Source organism: Diceros bicornis, chromosome 3, assembly GCF_020826845.1.
Source record: "Diceros bicornis minor isolate mBicDic1 chromosome 3, mDicBic1.mat.cur, whole genome shotgun sequence".
NCBI lineage: Eukaryota > Metazoa > Chordata > Mammalia > Perissodactyla > Rhinocerotidae > Diceros > Diceros bicornis.
In genome coordinates, this window is record NC_080742.1 from 95674043 (window position 1) to 95700313 (window position 26271).

The 26271-nt window shown below is 56.1% G+C and overlaps 1 protein-coding gene across 7 annotated transcripts; it reads left to right on the forward strand.

Moving 5' to 3' along the window:
- Positions 1 to 68: 68 nt before the first annotated feature.
- Positions 69 to 24563, forward strand: KRBA1 (KRAB-A domain containing 1). Of its 7 annotated transcripts, none has more exons than XM_058532525.1 (18): positions 69 to 228; positions 6974 to 7197; positions 7662 to 7778; positions 8470 to 8604; positions 9296 to 9451; positions 10324 to 10455; positions 10686 to 10868; positions 11769 to 11924; positions 12599 to 12817; positions 13282 to 13455; positions 13873 to 14046; positions 15991 to 16143; positions 16668 to 16850; positions 17694 to 17906; positions 17993 to 18124; positions 19241 to 19345; positions 19871 to 20032; positions 21602 to 24563. In XM_058532525.1, the coding sequence occupies exons 2-18, from the start codon at positions 7164 to 7166 to the stop codon at positions 22528 to 22530; spliced, it is 3357 nt and encodes a 1118-aa protein (XP_058388508.1). In that variant the 5' UTR covers positions 69 to 228; positions 6974 to 7163; the 3' UTR covers positions 22531 to 24563. The 7 variants fall into 7 exon arrangements, with proteins under 7 accessions (XP_058388508.1, XP_058388470.1, XP_058388488.1 ...); XM_058532487.1 differs by having other exon boundaries at positions 7071 to 7197; XM_058532505.1 differs by having other exon boundaries at positions 7071 to 7197; positions 19244 to 19345.
- The last annotated feature ends 1708 nt before the right edge of the window (positions 24564 to 26271 follow it).

Consider the following 26271-nt stretch of genomic DNA (forward strand, 5'->3'; position numbering starts at 1 on the left):
TAGGCGCCGGGGGCGGGCTCGGCGAGGCGCAGGGCGGGTCCGGGGCGGCTCCTCCGCTCCCCCGCGGCCCGCGGCCCGCGCCCCGGCCCCGCCTCCTCCTGCACCGACCTCGGCCGCCACCGTCGCTGTCGCCGCCGAGGGTCGCGGCGCTGCCTGCGGGCGGGGAGCGGGCGCCCCGGGCCGCGCCGGAAGCTGAGAGCGGAGGCTGAGCCCGGGATGGCGCGCCAGGTAAGCCGAGCCGGGGGGAACAGGCGGACGGACGCTGCGGCCCCCGGGGGACAGGGGAGGGGGGAAGGACCTGGGACCCTCAATTTTGGGATCGGGCTGTGCCCGGGCGGGTGGGCCTGGTGCGCAGGATTTCGTGCCGAGGAGTCCAGGTCTTCCGACGCCCCCTTCCCCTATTCCCCGACCCCCATTTCCCACTCCGTTTTCCCCCGAGTATCCACGTACGTAGAGCCTCTCTCCACCTATGGAAACTCGTTCTTTTGGGTTAAGCGTCGCCCTCCCTCGGCGTGGCTTCTTTAATTATAAATTATCCTGGGAGTGGTGGGCGTGAAAGCCTCAGGGGAATGAGTAAAAGTGACACTTGAATTCTTGGTAGGATCCTGGACCCCTGGGGGGAGGTGCATGGAACCAGGTTCCAAGTTTTATCCTTGGTAAGATGTGTAGATCCTAGAGCTGAGGGAGAGCCCCAGCTGTCCTAGCTGGGCACAGCTTGGGTGGGTTGTGTGCGGGGCTGAAAGTGCCAGGAAATGTGATGATACCGACGGGGAGTTGCTGCGTGTTCTTCTGGGCTCCTGGAGCCAGTTCCGTAGTTGGGGTAGCTCATGAGCTCTGTAGTACCTCCAGCAACTGTAGACTCCCTGGTTGGGGGGTGGCTGGGCCAGTCTGTGGCCAGGCACAGCAGGCACTCTGCCCAGACCGTGGCATCATTAATGCCCCACAAGCTCTTGGGAGAAGGGAGAAACCAGGAAAATTGGAGTTGTGGGAGCAGGGGCAGCCTCCTTTGCACCTCCGGCTGTTCAGTTAAGCAGCCCAAGGACACCCTTGCTCAGGCGTGCCCACTGGTCCCATGCTGGGGCCTCCCCATACCGCAGTTTCCTCTTCTGTACAATGAGGAAGTTGGACCACTGATCTCAGATCTGATGTTTTGGGAAGGATGCATCCTCACACCGTGTAGCTTCATGGAGAAGGTGGCTAGGAGTGGTAGGTCACAGTCAGATGAAGAGGAACAGGGAGGGCCTCCTGTATTCCTGTCCAAAAGCCCAGGGGTGTGTGAGCACAACCTATAGGTGGGGGGGCAGCAGGGTGCAGGGTCTGATCCGGGAGCCCGAGGCATGCTGGGAAATCTAGGTTGGGAAGGACCGTGAAGGGTGGACAGGTCTGTGGCAGTGTTTTGCGGGGTTAGCAACACAGTGGAAATAGTGTTTTAGGAGGACTGCATGGCAGCAGTGGGCCAGGAGGCTGCTCAGTGACAGCTATCCTGGAGCAGCCCGGAAACCTTTTCTCCTGTTGGTTGAGGGAGGGAGACCTGAGGAGGATGATCGGCCAGATTGCAAGCCGACTGTGGGTTTCCCTCTCCTGAAGGCACGCGTTTGTGGCCTGCATGTTTGCACACTCATGCTTGCTCACTCCCTCCTGCACACACACTCCTCACTCTTCCTCTGCTTGTTCTGGGCAGAGGGAGGCACTGAATGGACCACCCATCCTGGCCACAGTCAGTCCCATTCCCATGTTATAGGAACTTTGTCACAGAAGAGTTGGAGGCTGAGATGGTGAAAGGCCTGGAAACCCTCTCTTCCGGATGTCTAAGAGAGCTGGCTATATTTAGCTGGGAGAGAGAGGCGTGCGGGTCAGGAGCAGTGCATGTGGAAGAGCCTGTTCTGTGTAGCTGGAGGTGGCAGGCTGTGACCAGCAGGTGGACGTTGGACAGACAGATTTGGCTGCAATAATACTAATCACAGAACTTACTGCATCCCAGCATTTGTTCTGGGCACTTTTCCTGTATTAATTCACTTAGTCTTCACAACATCCCTTGGAGGTAGGTTGTTATGAGCCCAATTTTATAGATGGGTTTGCTGAGGTCCCATGGCTAATATGAAGCAAAGCAGGAGTGGGAGTTCCAGCAGCCTGGATCCTGAGGTCAGGCCCTAACCCCCATACAGTCCCCCTGTCTGTGTGTCTGGGACTTCCTAACTGCCAGAGCAGACCAGCGATAGGACCGGCTGCTGGGAATGTGGTGAGCCACCCATTACTGAAGGCATTCAAGTAGAAATTGAAGAGTCATCTGGTTTTGGGTGGAAGTCAGCATTAAATGTTCACTGCTTCTTGAAGGTCTACGGCAGTTGTCTGTCATTTCTAGTTCACAGACGTGCCACGTTGGACAGCTGGCCCCTGGGAAGAGGACGGGCCGTGCCTGTTTTCAGGGGCCTGTTCACCAGTATAGTTTTCATTTCCAGCAGGGCCGGGAAGGTTCTGCCTAGTTGCCAGCCTGTGACTGGACTGCAGCCCCCCTTCTCCCCACGATTCAAAAGTTAGAATGTGTCCGAATCACCTGGCAAGTCTGAAAGTGTTGATTTCTGGGCTCTGAAAGCACTAAACTTAATCGTGATTTAGTAGATCTAGGATGAGGGGGGGAATCAGCCCTAATTAAAAGAAAACTGGGAAGAATATCCTTGGAACCTCAAAGTCCGTTTGTTTTTTCAGTGGTTATGTTGTAAATAGCTTCTCATGGGAGAAGCTGAGGATACAGAATATTTCTCACCCAGTTTGCTAAACAAAGAACCTGTCTGCTGACTTGAGCGAGCTCTCCAGCAGAACTACCGCCTGGCTCTGCTGAGTCCTCACTCCCCATTCCCTGCTCCATCCGGGCTGTGCCATTTGGACTCTGGCCTTTAGCAACGGCTACAGGAGCATCTCTTTGTACTCGGGATGCTTCCCCATCCCCATCACCTCCTTAAAAAAAATCTGTTAAATGTTAGCTTTTATTAAGAGGTTCCTGGGAATGGTGATGGTTGATACAGATATCCCCATGGTCTATCCCTACAAACTTTACTGGGTAATAATAACTATTAAAAATTGGATGCTTGATGCTTGGTTTCTTAAGGTTTACTGATCTTGTCATTGGTTATAGTCACAGTCAAGCACAGCAGAAAGGGCATCAAAATCTCAGTCCAAAGGCCCGAGCCCTAGACTTGGCACCGTGGCTGTCTGCCGACTCGGCACACTGCTTCACCCCTCCGTGCTTCAGAACCTTTGTCCACGAGTGGGGGTAACAGGGTCTGACCAGCTGCCTGTGTGGGGCCATTTTGTTAATCAAACGAGAGATCTGAAATGCTCTAAAACATGTAAGGATCACGTCTCTGTGAACTGCAATGTTTGGGCCCTTGAGAACAGAGCCTGTGTGACACATCTCACTCAGCGTCCAGCAGAGTCCCTGTCACATGTGGGGGTAAAGTAAGCTGCCTGCTCCAGCCTCTCAGACTGCCCTCAACACACATACTTGAGGACCTGGACAGTCCAAACTCTGCCCCATCACTCGGCCCTCTCCCTCAGGTGGCTAATCTGTCCCATGGGGCTTGGTGTGACTCATTTCTTGGTTCTGGGGACACCTTATTTTGTTTTCCCTAGTGTATTGGCCATAGTGAGAGTTAGTAAATATTTGTGCAGCTATAGGAAAAGACAGTGAGGTAATTGTATCGACCTTTCCTGCTCCCTCCCACTTCTCCTCAGCTGCAGCAGGGAGAGAGTGGGACTATTAATAGGGGGTTTCAACCTTTTTGACTCTGTTATCCCCTTTCTTAATGTTGAAAACTTCTCTGAGCCCCACATAGTTGTATACATAGTATATTAGATTGTAGTCTTTCCTTGTGTTTTAAGGTAAATTCAATATTACCTTTAAAGGACACGCATGTATTCATCACAACAGCATCTATATATGTCTAAACACAGCCATCAAAGTGTGCAAGCAAAATGTGGGTGTTCAGCCCACAAACAATGTTTATGTGCATTCAGACCCTGGGCCTGCTGGGACAAGCCTGAGGTTCCCGGGTCTGCAGTGCAGATGGGGACTCCCGGACCGAAGTGTCTCCCTGCTGCACCAGCTCTGGGGTTCCCGAGCCTTGCTGGGGTTAGGACTCTGGAAGGGAGAGAAGGAAGAGGGTGTAGCGGGGAGGAGCAGGGAGGACCAGAGGACGGAGCAAGGCAGGTGGGCTGTGGACACTGTGGGGGAAAGGGAATGGCCAGCCGGACACGGTGGGGGATGAGGTTGCAAAGCTAGAGCAAGGCTGGGCGGTAAGGCTGCCCTGCCAGAGGAGCCAGGTGGGGCACAGTGCTCATGTCTTGTCAGGAAGTGTGATGGACCCTGTGTCGGGGTCCGCAAGACCACCCTAGGGTCAGTGATTTGCTAGGAGGACTCCCAGGACTCGGCATGTAGTTGTGTTCACAGTGGTGATTCGTTACAGCGAGAGGACAGAAAGCAAACTGAGCAGAGGGAGCAGGCACGTGGGCCAAGTCCGGAGGAACCAGGAGCGAGCTTCCAGAGGCCTCTCCCAGTGGAGTCACATGGGCCGTGCTCAGTTCTTCCAGCAGCAGTTGTGACAACAGATGTGAGATGTTGTCTGCTGGGGAAGCCCACTAGTCAGTGCCCAGGGTTTCCACTGGGGGCTGGTCACGTAGGCCACCTGGCATGGACCAAAATCCCCAAGTCTCAGAAGGAAATCGACATTCAGCATAAAGCACACTGTGCAGACAGTCTGGGCCCAGTAACCACGCTCATCAGTTAGGGAACTGTGGAAGCCCTCCTGAAATCCAAGTTCCCCGACGCCAGCCTGGTGCCAGCCTTGCGGCCAGGCCCTTCCAGGGGCAGCAGTCTAAGGCCTGCTCTGCTAGCTCTTCTGTACAGACCCTCGTGCTGGCTGCCTTTTATCTGTCCAAAAGGCCGGGAGGAAATGGAAATGGCTGTTGGAGAGATGTGTTGGAGGGTGTCGAGAACGGGCCCTCGGGTGGTCGGGAGCACACAGTGAGCTGAGCAGGCAAAGGCCGAGCTGTCTGTCCGCCTGCAGGCCTCCAGACCTCTGGACCAAAGGCGGGTGGTCAGTGGGGAGGTGCCTCCAGCCGGGTGTGTCGATGAGGTCCCCACCGGTTCAGAAGGAGAGCAGGACGTCGGTGTGTGTGACTGCATGGTGCCAGCTGTCAGAGGGTGACAGACAGAGTGGGGAGTAGATGCCGTCAGTGACAAGGCCGCGAGTTAGTAGCAGTGACAGTTTTTAAAGTCACTGACTTGAGTTGATGAAACAACGCAGTAGATTATCTTCTTTGCTTTATTAGAAGTGTCTTCATTTTATTTAATAATTTTTTCTTACAAAGAAAAAGTTTAGCATTTGTTTCTAAACCAGAAGGACCTTCCCATAATTTACATTCTGTTTGCTTAATTTGCACAAAGTTAATTTTTGCCATAATTTAAAAATTCATGCCTGTCAAATACTGGTCATCTTCTAGGGTCTATGGCTATTTTAAAGCCCACTTAGTGACTATTCTTAAAGAAATTAGGACAGAAACGTCTCTTTTATCTTAAAAAGCTGTAGGGTAGCAGGGGATGCTCTCCAAGCGTGACCTCAGGTTTCTTCCGAGCCCTTCTCAGTGAAAAGGACAGTGGTGTACCAGCCTCCCCCCAGAGGGGCGAAGGGTAAAAGGTCAGGGAGGGGCATGGGGCGAGATGGGGAGGACTGGACTGTGGCCTGGACGGGCTTCAGCGTCATCGTCTGTGGAGCCCAGTGCTCGTGTGCTGCAAGGACTCCGTGGAGGTGTGCCGCGTGGGCTTGGTGATAAAGGCTGTGGGTCACGGCGGTGGAGATCATCATGGCTGGTCGGGGCTGTGGAGGTCACGTGAGACCTGGAAAGTAAGGGCAGGCGCAGCCCAGCTCAGGCCTCAGTCCACTGGAGCAGCTGGGAACCAGAGACGGTCTGCTGGGCCAGAGAGTCTGAAGAAGAGGAGTGGCCAGAGGATGGGATGCAGGTCAAGGCTGTGAAAGTGGCACAGGGCGCGTAGGCTGCTGGCTTCCTCCTTCACCACCTGCACCGCCATCTGTCTGTCCTACTGAGGGAGACTCCACCTCCTCTGAACTTGCAAGGCTGAGGTTTTCCTTCTCTCTCGTCCTTAGGGTGGGGCTGGGAGGAGGAACATAGCGTTTTGTTTGCGTGGTTCCTGACTGTTGGATCATCCCCACTAAAAAGTATGGAATGTTTTTTTTTTTGTCATAATTACTATGCATTTTATTTGTAAACTTTTTTTAATGCCATAGTACTAGGATCCCAGGTCCTTGCACATTCAAAGGGACATTTGCTTGTTAACTTCCGTGAATCTCTAATGTGGTGAATTTAGCGCTGGCTGGGGTTCCCGTCCTGGGGCTGACCTTTTCTTGGGCCCAGACCGCAGGGTATGAAACTGTCTGTATTAGCGTCCCTGGGCTGCCGTAACAAAGGACCACAAACCAGGGGGCTTAAACAACAAATTTATTCTCTCACACTGTGGGACGGGAGAAGTCCAAAATCAAGGTGTTGGCAAGGCCATGTTCCCTCTGAAGGCTCTAGGGGAGGATCCTTCCTTGTCTTTGCCAGCTTCTGGTGGCCCCAGGCATTCCTTGGCTTGTGGCAGCATCACTCCTATCTCTGTCTTCATCATCATGGGCCTTCTCCTCCCTGTGTGTCTGTGTCTCTCTTTTAAGGACACCAGTCATACTGGGGTAAGGGCCCACCCTACCCCAGTATGACCTTATTTTAACTAGTTACATCTGCAGTGACCCTATTTCCAAATAAGGTCACATTCACAGGTACTGTGGTGAGGACTTCAGCTTATCCTTTTGGGGACACACTCCCACCCCCATCACTGTCTCTTGGGCAGATTCCCGTTGCTCCTTTGCCTACTCCTGTGTGTCAGCCCCTACCCCACGCTCTCCCTGCTCCTCGCTCCCAGGTGTACACCTGGAGACATGGGCTGGGTCGCCAAGTTGACAGCTCGGCTAGCCTCGCTGGGATGGAACTAGCCAACTCCCCTGAGGTTGTGCCCACAGGTGTCCATCGCCTTCCAGGACCTGGCCGTGCGGTTCTCCGAGGAGGAGTGGCGGCTCCTGGGGGAGGGGCAGAGGGCGCTGTACCAGGACGTGATGCGGGAGAACTATGAGACGCTGGTCTCCCTGGGTAAGGAGGTGGCTGTCCCTGGGGCCTTTCTGGGGAGGCAGCAGCAGATGTGGCAGGAGCTCAGGCTGAAAAGTAGATCCTCAGGCAGGATCCAGCACCAGGCGGGTCCTGAGTTACCATGTGACCCTGGGACCCGCCGGGCCTTAGTCTTTACCTACAAAATGAACACCATTTGAGGTGGCGATCCGAGAGCCTCGGGCTGAGCTGGGGGTCTGGCTTATCTTTTATGTCACTGTTGTTTCCATGGACTGTACTAGCGTTCTGGGTACATTTTGGTGGGGGCACTAAAAAGCTGGCGAAACACTGGGTGGTGGTCTCCAGGGTCCTGACACCCTGCGGGTCTTGGGGTTTAAGTGGTTGCACGAACACACATGTAAGCAGGTGCATGGATGTGCAGTGCATGGTTGCGTGGAGGAAGGCAGAGGCCAGCTTCTGTTCCCCGGATGACTGTCTTTCTTTCCCAGGGACAGCTGAGCTGCTCCCCCTCTCTGCCTTCCTGTCCCCCACGGAGCCTGGAGGAGCCCTGGGGGGCGGGAGCAGTGCTGAGGAGGGGCAGGAGCCTCCTGGGGAAGGCCCCCCGGGTGAGTAATCTTGGCAGATGAGGGCCAGACCACTTTGGGTGTCCTGGTGCCCCAGGGCAGCCTGGGCCCGGATGGACTCACTCTTGTCCCTTCCACCCTTGTGATCCTCAGCCCCTGGCTTCACTCCTCAGGGGACACTGGGACCTCAGCCCTCCCCACCTGCCACCCTCCCCACCTCAACCACTCCTTCACCTTTCACCCCTCAGCCCTCAGGGGTGGGAGCCTGGTACACTGTTGCCTGTTGCGTGACGGGCTCAGAAGAAAGCTGGGGTCACCCTTGGAAACCATCCCCTCCTCAGGCCCCCTTTCTGCCACCTCCTGTGCAGAGCCAGCCTGCAGCTCCTGAAGGTCCTGCCACAGGGCCAACATCAGGGACTTCATGTGATGGATGTGAGGCTGGGAGGTTAGGGGTGCCAGGAGAGGCAGAGGGCCCAGATGGTGGAAGGGCATGGGGAGGCAGCCCTCCTTGGCATTCCCCTCAGAGGAGGAATAGGTAACGAGTAACAGGTGCCATGGGCAGGTCACCTGGCCTGAGCCCGGGTCCCTTTTATCTCATGGACGTGGGTCTGTCCTTTGCTGCTCCTCACGTGGTTGGAGGATTCCAGGAGATACTGGTGTGGAGACGCGCCCAGAGTGTGCATGCTGACTGACTGACGTAGGGCGTGAGGGTTCACTGTGGCCTCTCCGGCAGGAGGAGGGCCCCAGCACAGCCTGCACCTCACCGCCCTGGTGCAGCTGGTGAAGGAAATCCCAGAGTTCCTGTTCGGGGAAGTCAGCCCCGAGAGCGGGGGCACCAGCCTGGATGGGGAACGGGCCAGCCCCGAGGGTAAGTCGGACAGCGGGGCAGCCTCTCTGATGCAGTTCAGGCTGTGGGCAGCGCCGTGCCCCGGGTGCCTGCCCAGCCCCGCCAGACCCTGGGCGGAGTCATGACCGCCCAGTAGTGCACCTGCCCTCTGAGAGCATGTGGATGGTTGGTGAGACAGCAGCTTCTGACTTTTCTTATAGTGGTTTCTATACGGCTTCAGCCACACCCTTGTGGCCCCCCTCACATCGTGCCCTACGTGGCAGCTGAGGCCAGTCCCTGTTCTGTAGATGACGAAGAGGAAGCGGTGCCTTGTCTGGGTGGCCAGTGGGGACTCAGGTGCCCCTCGTGGCCGGTGCTCTTCCCTCCTCACCAGCCTCTCCCTCCTTTCCTGGGCTTTGCTCACTCACTCGTCGCTCTCAGCTCAGGCCTCACCTCGTGAGAAGTCTTACCCCCAGCCCCAGCCCTTAGGGTTCCCTTGAGTCTGGTCAGTTGATGGTAAATGAAACAGAAAGTGGGGGGGATCTTATGAGAACAAGACCGTGGCTGTGAATCTACGTTTCAGAGCCCAGGTGACAGCACAGCGGTCACTGACGTCCTGGTTATTGTTAGTGGAACGTGGCAAGGAAGGGCCCGGATGGACAGTGTTGGGGCATTTTACCCGTTGTTGGGCTTACCTTCTAGCTTTGAGTGTCCTCTCCCTCCTCTCCGACAGCAGCCATGGCTGTGGAGACCTGCCCTCTCCGAGGCCTGCTCGGCTGCCGTCTGGACACGCCCTTCAGCCGGCCCAGCCTGGCCAGCACGCCCAGCAGCAGCTCATCATCCAGTGGCCCGTCCAGAGCCAGGGGGCAGGGAAGCCCTCTCCCCCTCAGTGAGTGTGAGCCAGTGGGGGCAGGGCTTCGAGCCTGGAGTCGGGGGCCCCTGTGCCCTCTGCATTTTCTCTGAGGCTCGGTTTCCCTCGTTGCTAAATGGGGACAAACTCCCCTGGAGCAGGACGTGCTCGGCCTCCATCTGTGGACCAAAGAGGAGGCATGATGCTGGGTCCTGGGCGGCCTCTCACCCGGCCCTGCTCGAGGAGTACTGTGTGCTTGCACACAGTAAGCCAAGGGCAGCTTCTAAGATGCAGGCCCATCAGCAGGTAACACACCTGTGTACACATGATCTGATTCTCAGACCTTTTCATCAGGGCAAACCTAAGAGCAGAGGAGGGCAAGGGTGCCCATTAGAATTTCTCTGGGGTGTCATTTTATTTTGAAAAATTTTGCATTTGTTTGAATATCTGTTTTTATTAAAAATACTTTAAATAATAGGGAATAAAATTGGCACTCCTGAAAAACATACCCCGTTTAGCCCGTGGTTTCAGGTGTCTCTGGCAGATTTGCTCTGGGGATCCATGTGCCCAGATTTGAGAAGCATGAGTGCAGGATTGGGGCCTGTGTGTTGAGGCTGCTGAGCCAGAGTCAGAGGCTGGAGTTGGGGGGTGGTTCACTGAGAGTGAACAGTCTTGGTATTTACAGTTACACCAGAAGGAACAGGGAAAGGATCCCCGCCTTCCCCAGGCTAGACTCCTGGAACAAGCCCTGTAGGAGCTGGCTCTGCCACAAGTTCAGTTCCCTGGAACTTGGCTGCCCCCCAGGGATTCGGGGAGCTGGAGAGATCTGTCCTCTATGGGGACCAGATCTGGGGCAGTTCCCCAGGGTCAGGAGATGGGGCTAGAAGGGCCTTCTGTCTCTCCTGCAACAGAAACTGCTGACAAACGGAGGCCAGAAGAGGAGGAAGGTCTAGGACCCCCTGGCGGGGAGCCCAGCCCTCCCACCTGTAGCCCTGGCAGGAAGAAGAGCCACAGAAAACAGGAGACAGCGACCACAGGGACAGGTGAGTGGCTGGCTTTCTTGAGAGTGGGGCCTGCCCTAGAGCTGAGGGAGGCAGGAAATGGAGGTGTGTGCACTTCATGGGAGGGTGTCATGTGGCTCTCCCATCTGGGCCTCCTGGACAACCGTACAAGGCAGGCGTCATCCCTGTTCTCACAGTGGGAAATCTCAGATGCTCTGAAGGTCCCAGGGCTGCCGCCATCAGGGTTGCACTGACCTTGGCTGATCTTGCAGGTGCCACAGGAGTCTCTCCTGGGAACAGCCCCTTGCAAGGCCTCATCAACTGCCTGAAGGACATCCTTGTGCCTGGGCCCCAGCATCCTGAGGTGTCCCCGAGCTTACTGCCTCCTGTCCCTGGCCTGGGCGCATCACAGCTAACCAGGGCAGAGCTGGGGCCTAGGAGCCTGCTCTGGGGAGGTGAGTCCCTGGGAGCCTGTCTCCTCAGGCCAAGGTTTCTGAAGCCCCTGAAAAGCTTGGAGTGCCCTTCTATAGATATTTCTCTATAAATATAATGTCTTCCTGAAGGATCATTCCCAGCTTGGCTGCTCCAGTGTCATCAGTGTCTTGTTTCTGGAGCCAGGTGGCTTTCTTAGGAGAACAGCAATTGGTCAGCTAGAAGAAGAAAACTCAAAAACAGACTTTGCCCTGGATTCTTTTGTGTTCTTTACTCGTCCTAATGTGGGACCTCTGGGGAGGAGATGCTGAGCAAGTGTCACTTGATGTTAAGCGGGATGCTTAGCGTGGACTTGGAGGTTTGGGCGGTGTGTTGGGGGCAGGAGCGCCGGCCCTGGCTAGAGTCCAGCGCCTGTTAGCTGGGCAGACTGAGAAAGGCTCCTGGAGCCTTTGAGCCTCGGTTTCCCTGTCTGTAGAAAGGGATGGTGGTTCTCGCCTTAGAGGGCTGTTGTGAGTCTTAGGTACAATGATGTACTTGTGTGTACGTGTGTTTGTGAAAAGCTTGGTCCTCCTCAAATGGAAGTTCTGTTCAGGGCCCAGAGAACTGTGCAGGAGCGACCTGGGAGCCCCCTTCCTTCCTTGTACCCGGAGAACACCATGCATGCTGCCTTTATCGTGCACGTTCTCATGTCCCCTGCCTTTGTCTTTCCCATTCTGGGAGGTATGTCAACAGGCATTGTTAAACCGAGCACTAAGAAGACAGTGGCGTCTGCAAGGCTAGATGAGCTACAAGGAGACCCACTTCTCCAGATTTCTGGCCCTGAGCCCTTTTAACTGCTCACCTGGATTATCCACTTGTTGTTGTTTGTCACGAAGACTGAGGACACCAGGCTCAGGGTGAAAATGTGTTCCTTTTTACTATAGTGAAGACAGAGGCAGCTTCCGGAGATTGTCCTCTCCAGGGTCTGCTGAAGTGTCTGAAGGAGATCCCAGAGGCCCAGCTCAGGCATCCCAGCCCCTCAGGAGTCGGGGACCCTCAGCTGCAGGAGGACCCAGGGGCCCAGAAAGGGAGTTCTGGAGGTAAAGGCCGCTGGCTGGGCTGGGAGGGTCCCCAGAAGTCATCCGTTTCCTTTCCCCGCTCCGAGCAGCGCTGCATGTGACCCTCCACAGTGAGATACTCAGGCCACATGTTGGTATGTCAGTTAGAGTAGCCACATCTTGGGGATCGTCAATGTAAATGGAGGTAGGCATGTGGGAGGTGCTTCGTCAGTACGTGATAATTTTCCAGATTGGCTCTTATAGTAGGAGCTGAGAGTTCCAGAAGGAAGGGATGGTCAGGAGGGAGAGAGACCAAGAATAAAAGACATAGCTCGGCTCAGTAGACATTCGGGGCATGATTTTGATGTGGGGTTTCTCAACACATTCATGTTGGCTGGGGTAGCATTTCCACATGCTGTAGCTCTCCAGTGCTCCTTAGCTTCTCAGAACATTGAGAAAGTTGAATTGAGGCGAGCGTGCTGACCTTGAGGAAAGAGCCTGATTTGGTGCTGCCTGAGGAGGGCTGACTTGGCATCCCTCAGCAGAAACCTCTGGAGGCTCCCCAGAGGGGCCTGGGGCAAGACCGGGAGTGTGAGTTGATTCATCTGCTGGTGACTGCGTGGTGACTACCTCAGGGCCAGAGACTGCTGTGGGGGCCAGGGACCTTGGAAGCCCCGTCCTGACCCTATGAAGGCCTCATGGGGGACTTCTCACAGGGCCCAGACCCTTCCAGAAGCCTCCTCCCAGCCCTGGTCCTGGAGCGGGCAGCGTGCTCTCTGTGGTGAAGGTGGAGGACGACTGGGCCCAGGGCCCCCCAGTGCCTGCATCCTGTCAGCTCAGCAAGCGGACACACAGCCCTGCTGCCACTGGTAGCCCAGGGGGCGATGGAGACATCAGAGGGCTCCGAGTGCCCAGCTGGCGCCCTGCGGCTCAAGGTGAGGCCTGGGGTCGTCTGCTTGAGTCCTCCTGGGTGAGATTCTCAGCCCCCAGGGGAGGGGGTGCCTGCCTGTCTCGGGCAAGGAGGCCGTCCACCTGGCTGTCCTTCTCAAGCAGTTAATCCCCTCTCTTAATTCATGTCCTCCTAATCCAGGCCCTTGCCCAGGGGGCCTTCCGTTGTAAGGACCTTCAATTTGCAGAGATTCCTGACTGTTAGGGAGCTGGCCACTACATACATGTGCATCTCCCCACCTTGCCCCTGGGGCCCCGGGGTACGGCTTGTGTCACTCCCCCGAAGGAGCAGAGAGCAGATCAAAGTCCCCCACAGAAGTGTCCTGCTTGCCCCCACCCCTGGTATAGGACTCGCCATCCCTGCAGAAGGCAGGCCGGGGCAGCCAGCCTGGGGCCAGGCCAGAGGCATGTGCGAGACAGAGGTGGTGATAGGCCATCTCCCCTGTCCCAGCCGGCAGTGCCTCAAGCCCAGCCCTGGAAGCCCTGGAGGCCTGTCTGAAGGGCGTTCCCCTGAGCGGGTCGTTACCTCCCCAGCCGCCGGCTACCTCTTGGTCCCGGAGCCCCCAGCCAGGAGACCCCGGGTCTCAGAGGCCCAAGCTGCAGCCCCTTGGATTACACAGCAAAGGTAGATTGTGCCTCGGGCTGAGGGTGGCATTTGTCCCTGGACACAACATGGAAGGGATGCTGAGGACACCGTTGGGTACCTCCCCGCCTCATCCTGGGCCTCCTGAGGCACCTGCCCTTCTGCCCCCAGCCCCCTCTTACATGCCTGCCCCCAAACAGCTCCTGAATTTGGTGGAAACTGGTTAAACTGTCCCTGCTCCTGCCTTCTCTGAGAGCTCTTACTTACCCTCTAGGCCACCGAGACTGTGGTTGGCTTTACTTGGGTTAACATGCTACGGTATTTTAATCAGCACCATGAGTGCCTAACCTAAGGGGAGACCCCAGTGGGAGATGCTTTGGGGCAGGTCTGGGCACCCGTCCACAGCCCAGGGCCCGGAGGACCTCTTCTTCAGTGGCTTTGCTCTGCTGTTTCCCACAGAGGTGACCGTGGGGCCTCTTCTGGCTCTGGGCCTGCAGGATTGTGTGAGAGACAGTCCTGCCCTCCCCTCAGGCTCCCATGGCACCCCTACCAGCTTCTCCTCGTCCAGCAGCACCGATGAGGACCTGGATTTCCAGAGCCCTGAGGGCAGCCAGGGACGTCCGCCTGGAAAAGGTGAGCTGGCCGGCCTGAGGCAGGGAGTTGATCCTGGGAAAGGATAGGAGGCCCTCCCGTCCATCATTGTGTCCGACCCGACCAAGTCAGGCCGTCGTGCTCAGTGCCAGGAGCAGGGCTGGGGGGTGCCAGGGCAGAGGCAGACCTGAGACTTGTTTCAGTGGGGGGTCTGTTTTAGCAGCTTGGCTCAGAAGGGGCAGGTCAGTGTCTCAGTGTCTCTTGAAAAACAGAAAGGGGTCTCCTTTGGTGTCAAATTCTTCCTTCTCCCAGCCACAAAGAGGTAAGTGCCTATAACATCAGACTGACCTCCGAGTTAGGAAAAAACGTTGTGAGGTTCCTATAAAACCACCTTATAGAGTGTATTTGGTGACCCGCGTCTCCCCTAGGTCCCTCCACGTAGAAGCATCCATGGTGAGCTGTCATCTCTTTGGAATCTTGCAAGACTTTCCAGGGTCCCCTCTCAACCTTTTCTCCCCACCTGAATAAGCCGAGTGCTCTTGGTCTTCCTTGTCCGCAGACCCCCTGGTCCCTGTGCTCTCCTCTGTGTCCTGGCCATGTCTGCTGTCAATAGAAAGACCTAGAGCTCACCCAGGATTCTGCTCTGGGTCAGCTGGGACCAGTAGGGCAGGACTGGGGCCTTCTGGTGTCCCGTGTGGCCTGGATTCCTGCCCTGTTCCACGGGTCAGCCACTTGCATGTGGGGGCTTTTTCCTCCCAAAACACAGCTGACTTTTCTTTTAAGTTTTAAACAGGTAACATAATCACATGGTCTTATTCAAAGGCTACGAAAGGTCATATAGGAAAGTGACATCTGCCTCCCTCCTCTGCCCCCCAGCACCCATGTCCTCCCTGAGTCACCACTGCTGTGAGTCTTTCACCTTTCAAAGATGTTCCCTGCGTGGCCAGGCTTCTCGTGCGCTCACACTCAGTAGCATTCTGCACACGGCCTTGCCCCCTGCTATTGGTCTTCATGTTCGCCTTTGACGGCCTCCTGTGTTTTGTCTTACATTTCTTGGATGCTGGCACCACTCCCTTCTCTCTGTCAGCTGCATGGTGTTCCATAGTAGGGAGCACATGTCTTTCTTGTGCATCCTCCACTGATGGACTGTGTTTGCTAAGCAACCCAAACTGAGGAGGTTTCACGCTGATGTTTAGAAGCATGCAGCCCAGCTCCCTCTGTTGCCCTACAACTCAGCAAATATCCTGTGGGGAGAACTGCATTTGGAGTCCCTCTGGCTGATGCATTGCCATTCCAGCCCCACAGGACAGCCTGGAGCTCTGATGGCTTCTCTTTTCTCACGGTCTGCCTGGCCTGTCTGCAAACACCTTCAGGAAAGAACATGGCCAGAGATGTCAACTCACATAAGAAGAGCCTTTCCTTTTCTAGAATTTAGGTTCATCTAGTTCCTGTTGGTTCCACAGCTGTCACTAGAAATATGATTTTTGCAATTTATTTGGTTTTTTCCCAAGTTGAAACTGCATTAGTGTTGGCCTTCTTGAGCTGCTACATCACACCTGGAGGTGAGGGCGCCTGTAATGTTTCCTCTCTGAGTGGTGAAGGAAGCCTCCGATCCTCAGGGCCGTCCTGTGGCTGAGGCCGGGTGGTGGCATCCCTCTCAGGGTGGAGTAGGGTGGCCTGAGGGCGCCCAGACCCAGGCCTGTGGCCGAGCCCCCTCATCACAGCTCATTGACCAGGCTTCTGTGTAGGTGGCCGAGACAGGTTGGCTTCTTCCAGGCCAGCCCGAGCAGGGCTGCCCAGAGCCAGGACCGACACATGTTTGGGGCTAGGTCTCGGGTCAGGTGCCCTGAGCTGGCCCGACAGTTCTAGTGCTCTGTGCGTCCTCCCAGGGCCCCAGCTGCCCGGGACACAGGGCACAGGCAAGGCTCTGGGGTTCACAGAGACCGAGCTCTGATGACCAAGATGGTGAATGTTGAGTTTTCACAGGAAGCCCCGTGGGAAGCTCCCCGCTCCAGGGCCTGGAGAACTGCCTCAGAGAGATACCTGTGCCCGGGCCTCAGCCTGTCTGGTCCTGGTCCTCGGCAGGGGACAGGGGGCCACGGAGAGCAGAGCCCAAGAACTGGACGGCAGACACGGGAGGTAAAGCACGGCTGCCAGGTGTCTGGGAGCAGGGAAAGGCGGGTCCCATGCTGCTGCCCCCGGCACTGCCTCTCCCAGCAGCCCTGGGCCCACGTCCACCCCTAAGCTGAGGAGACACTCGGAAATGGCGTGGGCAGAGGCTTGTGTGAGGCCAGAAAGCCAGCTAGTGCTGCCAGCGTCTGAGTGGTGGGGCAGTCAGGGCAGGACACGTAGCCCCCCATCTGCTCCGAGTCCAGCCTGAGCCGGGGCCCTGGCAGCAGGGTGTTTTGATCCTGGCTATGTCAGCCCCACGTGCCTCGGCATCCGGCACAGTCGCTGAGCTGTGGGGCTCCCAGGAGTCCAGGTAGCTGGGTCTGGGAATAAAGAGATCCCGGAGGACTTGGGCTGCTCCCGGGCACATCTGCGAGTTGGCGTGTGTCCACAGCTGTAGCTTGTGTGCCTGAGAAATTGTCCTCTGTCCCGTAACTTCCTAGCCTCGGTGCCGACACAGGGCTGACAGGCCTCTTGGCGTCTCGTTAAAACAGGGCTGAGGGGCGAGGCCTGTGAGCCAGCCCGTCTGGGACAGCATGGTGGGGGAGCGCCCACCAGGAGTGTCCGGCTGGCCAGCCCACATGTGCTCGCCTCTAGTAGCATCCCCGCCTGCTGTCAGCGAGGGCCCAAAGACCACGGAGACACCAGGCCAGGACCGGGGAGGTGGCTCCAAGATGGTGAGCTGACGTCTGCCCCAGTGTTTACTGGCATGTTTTCCCTCCAAATGAAATCTTTGATGAGGAAATAGATATCCTCTCCCCCCTCTCTCTCTCAGTCCCTTCTCTATCTCACTGCGTGCTGGAGCGCATGCGCGGGGTGCTGCACGGTGCTAGCTGCCTGCGGGAGTGTGTGTGCATTCCCCAAAGACCGCTGGCTGGAGCACTGTGAGGTGTGCTCCGCAGTGCTGAAGAGGTGGAGAAGAAGACTGTTTTTGTCTGGTCATTGGGTTTCCCTGGGAGAAGACTGGTTATTTCCTTCATTGCAGTAGTGGCCTGGGGGTGAAGGCGGCTCTCCCTCTGCTGCAGCGCTTGGTGGAACTTACAACAGAATTCCTTCCTAGACCTGCTGAAGTGGGCTGGTAGGGTCTGACTTATTTGAATAAATATGGCATTTCTAATATTCTCACCAGCAAGAACGGGCTTTTGGGGGCCTGCTGTGGACACGACTGAATCTCTGGACTGCTGGTCCTGAGTGAGTGCAACTAGGAGGGGCTGCCTGGCTTGTCGGACCCAGGGCCTGGCTGGAACCAGAATACTAGTAGCTTCCAGGGACTTGAGGCTTTAGGAAAGTTCCCCGGCTGACATTCCAGAGCGCCTGGGGGCCTGACCAGGCTCTGGCTTCACTTCCTTCCACCTCCATGGCCAGAGAGAGAGCTGTTCAGGGTCCACTAGAGCTTGTGCGGAGCCGGTGGCTGAGCTGGAAGGGGAGCAGCTCTGCGTGCTCTGTTCTTTAAGGTAGAGGGTCCTCCTGCCTGTCATCGGGCAGTGGACTGGAAGGTTCTTTTGTTGTCGTCTGCCCAGGAGCGGCCACCAAGCCCTCCCCGCTCCACTGCCTGGAGAACTCTCTGAAGGGGATCTTGCCTGGGAGGCCCCTGCGCTTCGCCTGCTTGGCTGGCCCCAGCCCTGGCCCTAGCCCCAGCCCCAGCCCCGGCTCCAGCTCCAGCTCGAGCTTCAGCAGCTCAGAGGGAGAATACCCGAGGCTGGAGCCTGGGCTCTGGCGGCCGCTCCTGCAGGGTGAGCTCATGGGGGAGAGAAGAGGGCAGGGAGCCACATCCAGGTTGCTGCCACTGTCCTGACGCCAGCTTTGTTTGTGATGCCAGAGAGGGGCCGCCTTCCCAGCTGCAAGGGTCCTGGCCCTCCATCCCCGCGCCCTAGCGGCCCCCACACTGACTGCAGCCCTGGTGAAGTTCCAAGGAGAGCAGAGCCTGGGGACCCTGGCGGTCTCAGTGCAGGTGAGCCTGGGGTCTCCTGAGAGGGAGTGTGTCCCCCGGGAGGACCACAAGCCCCGAGACTGGGTTCTCTGAGTCCCACTGTCTCTTTGTCTGACTTTTGCCAGAAAGTTCTCTACTTTGGTCATGCTTGAGCTCCTCGTAAGATGAGCTGTGTCTGAGAGAGAAGGTGGGACTGTTGCGGCACACGGGGCAGCAGGAGTGTTCAACAAATGTGTTTAATTAGAAAGCCTGAAGTAAACGTAATATGTTTACGTTATATATATAATATGTGCACATTATATATGGTTAATAGTGTACATGTAATGTGTATACATATATATTGTTGTGTGAGTCCCAGCTTGTCAGTAGTGATGCTCTCAGCTGGGAATGCCTGAGGCTCTCACCCCGGCCTGTGTCACTTGTAAGGAGCCCACAGACACTCTCCCACTGGGGCCCGTGTTCTGGTTGGTCTGACCCTTGTGGTTCTTACTATGATTGTAGGACACACTTCCACAAAAACCCTCAGGGGACTTGGAGGAACAGAATTTCTTACTCACAGGTCCTGGAGGGTGCATGGCACACTGAGGGCCACACAGCGAGGTCGCAGGCAGAGAGAGAAAGAGCATGTGTGTACCCAGGGCTCTGTCTTGATTAGGGTAGAGAGTGGGATGTCTAGGCTTTGGCAGGGTCTCTCTTTAATGAGCAATTTAAAGCACAGGAGTGGGAACTAGGGTGCATGAAGGGAGAAGTGGGGGGGTGGTCACTGAAGCGGTCAGTTATCTAGGTCACCCAGGGCTTTCTGAGTGAGGGACCTTCCTGGGTGGGAGCGGCCTGGTTCCTTATCTGGTTGTGCTATGTGCGAGTAGCCATGTCATACAGCTGGCAAGATGTTTATCCAGGATGCATATCTTTTGAAATGGATCCCTTGGCAATCAAAAAGCTTAATGTCAGACACTTACTCTACATGTACTTGTATATATTTTAAAAATTTGTCAATAAATAAAAACAATGTCAAAAGTGAGATTCTTCTACCTGGGAGAGCTTAGAGATTGTGCTGTCAACAAAGCTGGAATTGCTGCCTGCTACCCCAGGCTGCCTCACTTCTCAGTCCAAGCGTGACCCAGTGTTTGCTCCCAGCAGGAAAAGCAGAAGAGAAGACAGGATGCAGGTCCCAGTCGCCCTGGAGAGAAGTGTGTTTGGAGACCCCGGGCCAGCCTGGCCCCCTGGGCAGTGCCAGAGGAGGTAGAGGTGGGGTGATGGTCGGGAAGGGGTTCCTCTGGACTCAGGCTGGTGGCTCCACACGGTCTGTGGTCTCTGCACAGGCCCAGGCTGTACCCATGTTCCTTACTGCCCAGTGGGCCTGGTGGGAAACAGGAGAGTGGGCTGGGCAGGGACCACGGAGTCTCCCACGGCCTACAGGGCACCCCCAGCACGTTCCTGGAGAAGCCTCACTGGAGATGGGGCCTGCAGATCGAGGCCCCCTCCACTTGCTCTCCCGGCCTCCACTCCTGAAAGAGCCAGAGGCATCATGCTGGAGCCGCAGAGGCCTCCAGATAATCAGTCCGCTCGTGTCACACATGCCCCAGCTGGCCATTTGACCTGAGCTGGGCTCCCTGACAGGCCAAGTGTGTTCATCTCACATCTCGTTTCACCGTTATTAAAGTTGAAAGGTCCGTTTTTTTTTAGGCCGTGTCCAAATGTCCCCATGTCAGATGGCTCTGGCCAAGCGATGCATATCCACAGCCCAGTGCTCTGCTCTTCCTGCAGAGGCTGCTGTGAATCCTGGCCCTGCCGCTTGGCTAGAGAGAAGGCCTGGGCTGGGGCCCTGCCAGCCTCCTGGGTCAGTCCCCAGGTCCCTGTCCTGGAAGCCCAAGGTTGGTGAAGAATCCAGGGGCCTGGGGCCTGGAAATGGAAGACCAAGTGTTGCAGGTGAACTGGTGGCTTCCCCATCCCTCAAGTCATCAGGAGCCCTGCAGGCTCAGGGGTGGGCTGGGAGTTGCGTCTGCATAGTCACCCACCCTCCTTCCCCGAGGCTCCTTACTGCAGGGCGGGCTGGCCAGAACCCCAGGGCACAGCGTGGGGAAAGCTGTTTCTTAACACCCTTCCAGCCTCATTTGGGTCACAGGTAGGAAGAGTCTCACCTGAACTCACTTTGGGTTGCTTATTTCATTGTAGTGTTGTCTTACAGAAATGGCTGGCTTTTTCATAAATGCGCAGGTACCTTTTAGAGGCAAAACGGAAATTGAGACGTGTCCCAGAAGAGATATGCCCAAAACCAAAGTTTGGGCTTTGAGGGGACTTTAGAGAATAGATGAGGAAACTGAGGCCCAGGAATGTTGAGGGACCTGGCCAAGGGCGTCCCGAGAGACGTGGTTCTGCATCACACCTGACCCTGAGGCAGCTCTTCCCTAAACCATGTTGGAGACACGTGGAGGACAGGGGGCCCGGCCCCCTGGGTCACTCTGGGACGTGCACTGAGACCCTCGCGTCAGCGACTTGACATGTGGCCTCCAGGGGGCTCCATCGCTGGCTCATGGGTTCCAGCAGCTGCTTTATTAAGAGCGCTGAGCTGGCCGCAGGCTGATCTGTCACGTGTCGCTCAGTTAGAGGTGGACCTGTGACAGCGGCTGCCTCGAGAACCTTCAGCACAGGTCCTTAAAGAAGTCAGCCAGGCAGCGCTTGGGTCCTCGACACTTCAGTCCTGGCGCTTTCCTCCGTTTGAAGCCCTGGAGGTGCTGACGAGAGCAGCCTGGCCGGGCGGGGCTCAGAGAATCGGTGGGAGAGCAGAACTGTCCCGCCTGGGCCTGGGGGTAACGGGGCTTTCTTGTGAGGGTTGCTGGCAGTGGAGACCAGTTCCAAGGGAATTTAGGATGAAGGATTAGGTGATTTTTTTTAAAAAAGTAATTTAAGACTTAAATCCTGTGAATCTGTCACTTCTGAATAGGAGGGTCAAGGTCAGGACGGGCAGGAACACTTGTGGTTTGCTTATGACCAAGAGCACCGGGTGCTGATGGCCCCCTGGTCACCCCACCAGAAGGCCCGGGCTGCAGGCTGGACTGGCCCCCTGGGCCCTCTCCCAGAGGCTGCCCACAGCCTTGGCCTCATGTTGTCTGTTGAGGCTCCCCAGTCCCTGCTCACTGACTCCCTAGGGCAGGGTTAGGTGCTTTGGGGTGCCATTTGGTCCCAAAGGTGACATGAAGAACCCATTGATCCTTTTCCTAGAAAGTGGGAAGGCCGCAGTCCTAAGAAAGCTTGGTTACCATGGAGACCCAATCTGAGGTTTATCCAGTCCATGTGTTTGGGGAACAGCCAGAAGACGGTCACTTCTGATATTGTGGGCATTGGCGTCCATAGTGTCAAGCCTGAGTCCCTTCCTTCCTGTGTAAAGCCGGGCCAGTGGGGCAGGCTGCCAAACACACTAGCTGAAGGGACCCCCACAGGGAGAGAAAGGTCCTGATGGCCAGAGAACTCTCACCCCAGTCCCTGTTCTGGTTTTAGCAAGGATCGACGGGAGACCGCTTCCCAGAGGCCTGCCTGAGCCACGCCCTGCGGCCCCTGTCCCTCTGGCTTTGCCACTTGCCTCCCCACGGCCGCCGTGCCCCTGTGGGAGTTCCCTGCAGCAGGAGCTCCGAAGCCTCAGCGCCGCCCTCTCAGAGAAGCTGGATCGGCTCGCCGCAGCCCTGGCAGGCCTGTCTCAGGAAGTGGCCACCATGAGGACCCAGGTGGATCGGCTGGGGAGGCACCCTTGGGGCCCGGGGCCAAAGGGCCAGGCTTCCTGGCCGTGGGCCCTCCCCCGGGGGCCTCGCTGGGCTAATGGTCCTGCTCACAGACACCTGCCCTACTGGAGACAGAAGGGCCCCAGCAGGCCGAAACCAAAGGTTCTGCGCGGCCAGGCGGACGGCTGCAGGGCTGGCAACTCCTCAGGCCTCTCCAGCAGGAGGCTCTGCCCGGTGCCTCCACTGCCTCCAGACGCCCCCCCAGCAGAACCTTCTGGGCCCAATTCTAGCCCTTCGCAGCAGCCACTCTCCTCAGCATGTAGCTGCTGCCCTGTGCTAACTGTGCACGCCCCCCTCGGATACACTGGGGGCCACCAGACCCCCCCGCCCCCTTCAGTGCCTGCTGGCTTAGCCCCCCAGACCGCCTCTCCTGCAACCAGCGCAGACACACGGCCACTGGCTGCAGCAGCTGCACCAGCTGGGTCCCTGAACCGGCCTAAGGCTCCAAACAGCCTGTTGGCGGGGGTCCACAGAACCCTGCATGAGGAACTGTGGGGTGGGGAACATAGGGACCCAAGGTGGGGAGCCCCTAACCGCCTTCTTCACCAGCTCAGGCCTGCTCAGGATGCCCCGCCCCTGGCCCCCTCTCCTCAGCGCAGTCCCGCCCCCTCACCCTGCTCCAGCAGAACCTTCCCCATTTCTGGGCCATGAGAGGGCTGGGAGTTCTGCCACTGGCCTGACCGCCCCCCTCCAGGTTGCTGTTTGCTCAGGGAGGCCGCCATTTGGGGTCCATCCTTCAGCCATGCCGCTGGCCTTGCCTCAGGTTCATTCAGATGTTGGCCCCCTACTTCCCACCAGAACTGCCACAGCTGGTAGGCGTGTGGCGTGCATACACGCGTGTGTACACAACGTGTGCCCGGGGCGCTCTGAGCAGCTGCAAAAGGGCCACGAGAGCCCCTCCTAACATCTGCCCCTGGTCTCAGCGCTGAGGGGGCATGGCTCTTGCCTCCCTGGTAACTGTGGGAGGTTTCCTTTGCGGGGAACTCTGCCCCGCGGTCTAAGCTGGGTTTACCTGTGTGGATTCCAAATGAAAGCAGTTGGTTGCTGAGGGAAAGGCCCTTGGTCCCTACAGAAAGCTCAGGGGGCCACACTGGGGCGTGGCTGATTGGTTATGCTGCCAGTACTGGGGACGAGTCTGCCTTCCCGACACCATGGAGAGGATTCGGCAGTCTCCCGTAAGGCTGGGGGATCAGCTGCGGGATGGAATCTCCATGTGACTCCTCAGGAGAGAGTGGCGCACATTGTGTTGTGGTGGCACGTTGGGCCACCGTGACAAAGTACCACAGACGTTTACCCTCACTGTCCTGGAGGCCAGAAGTCCAAAGTGTCGGCGGGGTTGGTTCCTACTGAGGCTGCAAGGGAGCATCTGTTCCGGGCCTGTCTCCTCGGCTTGTCAGTGACCGTCTTCATGTTCACGTGGCATTCTCCCTGTATGCATCTCCAGATTTCCGCTTTGTATAAGAACACCGGTCATTTGGACTAGGGTCACCCTAATGCTCTTACTTTAGATTACTTGTGTAAAGATCCTGTCTCCAAATAAGGTCACATTGTGAGGTCCTGCGGGTTAGGACCCTGACATATGAACTTGGGGTGGGGCACAGTTCAACTCATAACACATACGAGGGACTGGGCTAGCCTTCTTGGGTTCGTCTTGGGAGGAGAGGGTGTGACCAAAGTGTCACTAGGCCTGTTTCTTTCCTGGTGGCCAGAACGGCCTGCTCTGGGCCCTGCCCCTCAGATGGCACTGGCAGTGTGTCCAGAACAGCCTGCTTATTGCCTGCCCACCTGGTTTCCTTCCCCTGGGTCAGAGCTTTTCTGCCAAGTTATGTTCCCACCTCGGTGCCTGCTTGATTTGGGGGATCTTCAGGACTGTCTGTGTACACGTGTTGTCTGGGAAAGACCGGCCTGGCATCAGCGGGCACAGTCAGCTCTCCTGTCAGGGAACTGGGGTGGCAGTGCCAAGGTCTCAGCCACCTAGGGGCCCAGAAGGGGCTGGAGCCACGATGGCTGCAGAAGCAGCGCCTTATGGCTGCTGTGCCCCATGTACCCCTAACGTCAGGGTCTTTGGGGACACACACAGGGCCCGGCCTGTGCCCTTCGCTGCAGCAGGCTACTGACACAGACCGTCACCAAGAGGGGGCGTTAAAATGTTTTCAGGACTGGAGTAAGTCCCAAGATGAGTCTTGGAAGCTAATGTGTATAAGATCATACAAGTAGGACATTTAAGATAAGCAGTCTTCATGTCTGGCCGTACTTGATAGAGAATAAGGACAGGAAAGTTCTAGGCTTTCCACTGGTGGAGACCTCAGGAAGTGAGTCCAGCTCCTTTTCAAGCTGTGCAGGAAGCGCAACTGGGCATGTTTCAGAGCCAGTAGAAAGGGTAGGACAGGCCTCTGGGACGAGAGGGAAGGCGGGTGCCTCCCCGGTGTGCAGGGGCCCTGGTGTGAGGAGGAGAGCTCTGTCCACCCGTGCTCAGCTCCTCCTCCCATCCTGCCCCGGCTGGCCCGCCTTCTCCGCTCTTCTCGCCTTTCTCAGCCAGGGTAACAGGAGGTGGACTGCCACCTACCTTGTGTGGCTTTTTAAGGTTTTGTTTTGTGGAATTTACAAATATCAGCCATCACACAAACCCCATGCAGCAGGCATTCAGGAGCAAACGAGCTCGGAGGGTGTACGTAACTTGCACACAGTTGCGCAGCTGTTCACTGGCTGAGAGGGGTGCTGGTGCTCAGCAGCCCTGGCAGTTCCCTCATCCCCAGAGCACAGCTCCTTCCAGCCTTCGCCTGCTGTGGAGGACGAGGATACTCGGGGTGGGCCCAGGCTCGGTGGTCCAGGTCCAGTCCGACCATATGCGAAGTTCAAGTCTTATTTTTTTAAGAATGTGGAAAATAAGTAATAAAATGGTAAGAAGCTCCATGATCTGCAGCTACGTTCATCCCACAGGATTTAGTTCCCTAGGTCCTGTCCACTGCCACGAGAACAAAAAACCCTTTTACAATTGTTAAAAGCCTTCTAGAATTTTTGATTTGGTGAAAAAGCTGCGTGCAGTTTAGGACTGTGTCCATCTCCTTCACCTACTTTGTGGGGTTGTTTTGAGGAGGAAATGGGGTCACCTTCATGGGAGAAACTGAGGGGGCTTTTTGAGCTCAGGAATTGGGGGGTCTGGAGGTGGGGGGCAGAGAAGGCTCTGGCTCTGCCTGCCGCCATCCTGGGAAGTAGCCCGGAGGACGCTCCTGCTGACCTGGGTGCCGACCTTCTCTCTCTTCCCACGGGGCTCACGATGGGTCCTTGAAGTGCTCCATCTGCCACCTGCCAGCCCGAGGCCACTGTCAGGCAGGAAAGTGGGAGGGCCTGCTCCAACCTGTGAGAATCAGAGTGGCCTCCCCACCTTCTCCAGGGCTCCCCTGAGGGATCCAGCAGAAGGGAGGCAGCAATGGGGATGAGGGTGCAGGGACCACTGTTTGCTGCCTGTGACACTCCATGATGTCACCGCTCCCTCCAAAGGAGCTTGGCAGACCAGACTTCTTACTCCCAACATTTTTGTGTCTTTATGTTTTAGATGTGGCTTCTGTAAACAGCCTATAGTTGGATTAGTTTTTAGTCCAGTTTAACAAATTCCATTTCTTACTCTGAGCCCTCAGTTCATTTACATGTAATGTAATTACTGACATGTTTAGGTTTGAATATACCATCTTATTTTGTGCTTTATGTTTACCCCATCTGTTCTGAGGTTTTTTCTTCTTCTTTGCCTTCTTTTGTATAGACAATGTTTTGATCATTCTGTATTCCCCTCTACTAGCCTCAAAATTTAATGAACCTAAAGGAGAAAGAGCCAAATTCACAATCATATTGGGAAGACTTTTAGCATATCTTTCTCAGAAGTTAATAGAACAAATCAGGAAGGAGTTAGAAGATTGGAACAAGCCAATTAACAAAATTGGACCTACTGATGAATATATAGAACCTTGTTCCATAGGACTATGAAATAGACATTCTTTTCAAGCCTATATATAGAACATTTTTTAAATTGGCCATATACTAAGCACTAGAGTGAGTTTAAACAAATTTTAAAGTATTGAAATTATATAGAATATGATCTATGACCATACTTTCGTTTTTTCTTTTCTTTTTTTGCTGAAGAAGATTCACCCGGAGCTAACATCCATTGCCAATCTTTCTCTCTCTCTCTTTTTTTTTTTTTGCTTGAGGAAGTTTTGCCTTGAGCTAACATCTGTGCCCATCTTCCTGTATTTTGTATGTGGGTCGCCTCCATAGCATGGCTTGACAAGTGACGGTGTCAGTCTGTGCCCAGGATCCGAACCCACGAACCCAGGCTGCCGAAGCAGAGTGCATGGAGCTTTAACCACTTGGCCACAGGGCCGGCCCCTACTTTAG

Coding starts and splice junctions, on each gene's coding strand:
- KRBA1 (XM_058532487.1), top strand. Junction 7,779..8,469: donor TCCTGGGGAAGGCCCCCCGG/GTGAGTAATCTT, acceptor CCTCTCCGGCAG/GAGGAGGGCCCCAGCACAGC. Junction 9,452..10,323: donor GGGAAGCCCTCTCCCCCTCA/GTGAGTGTGAGC, acceptor CTCCTGCAACAG/AAACTGCTGACAAACGGAGG.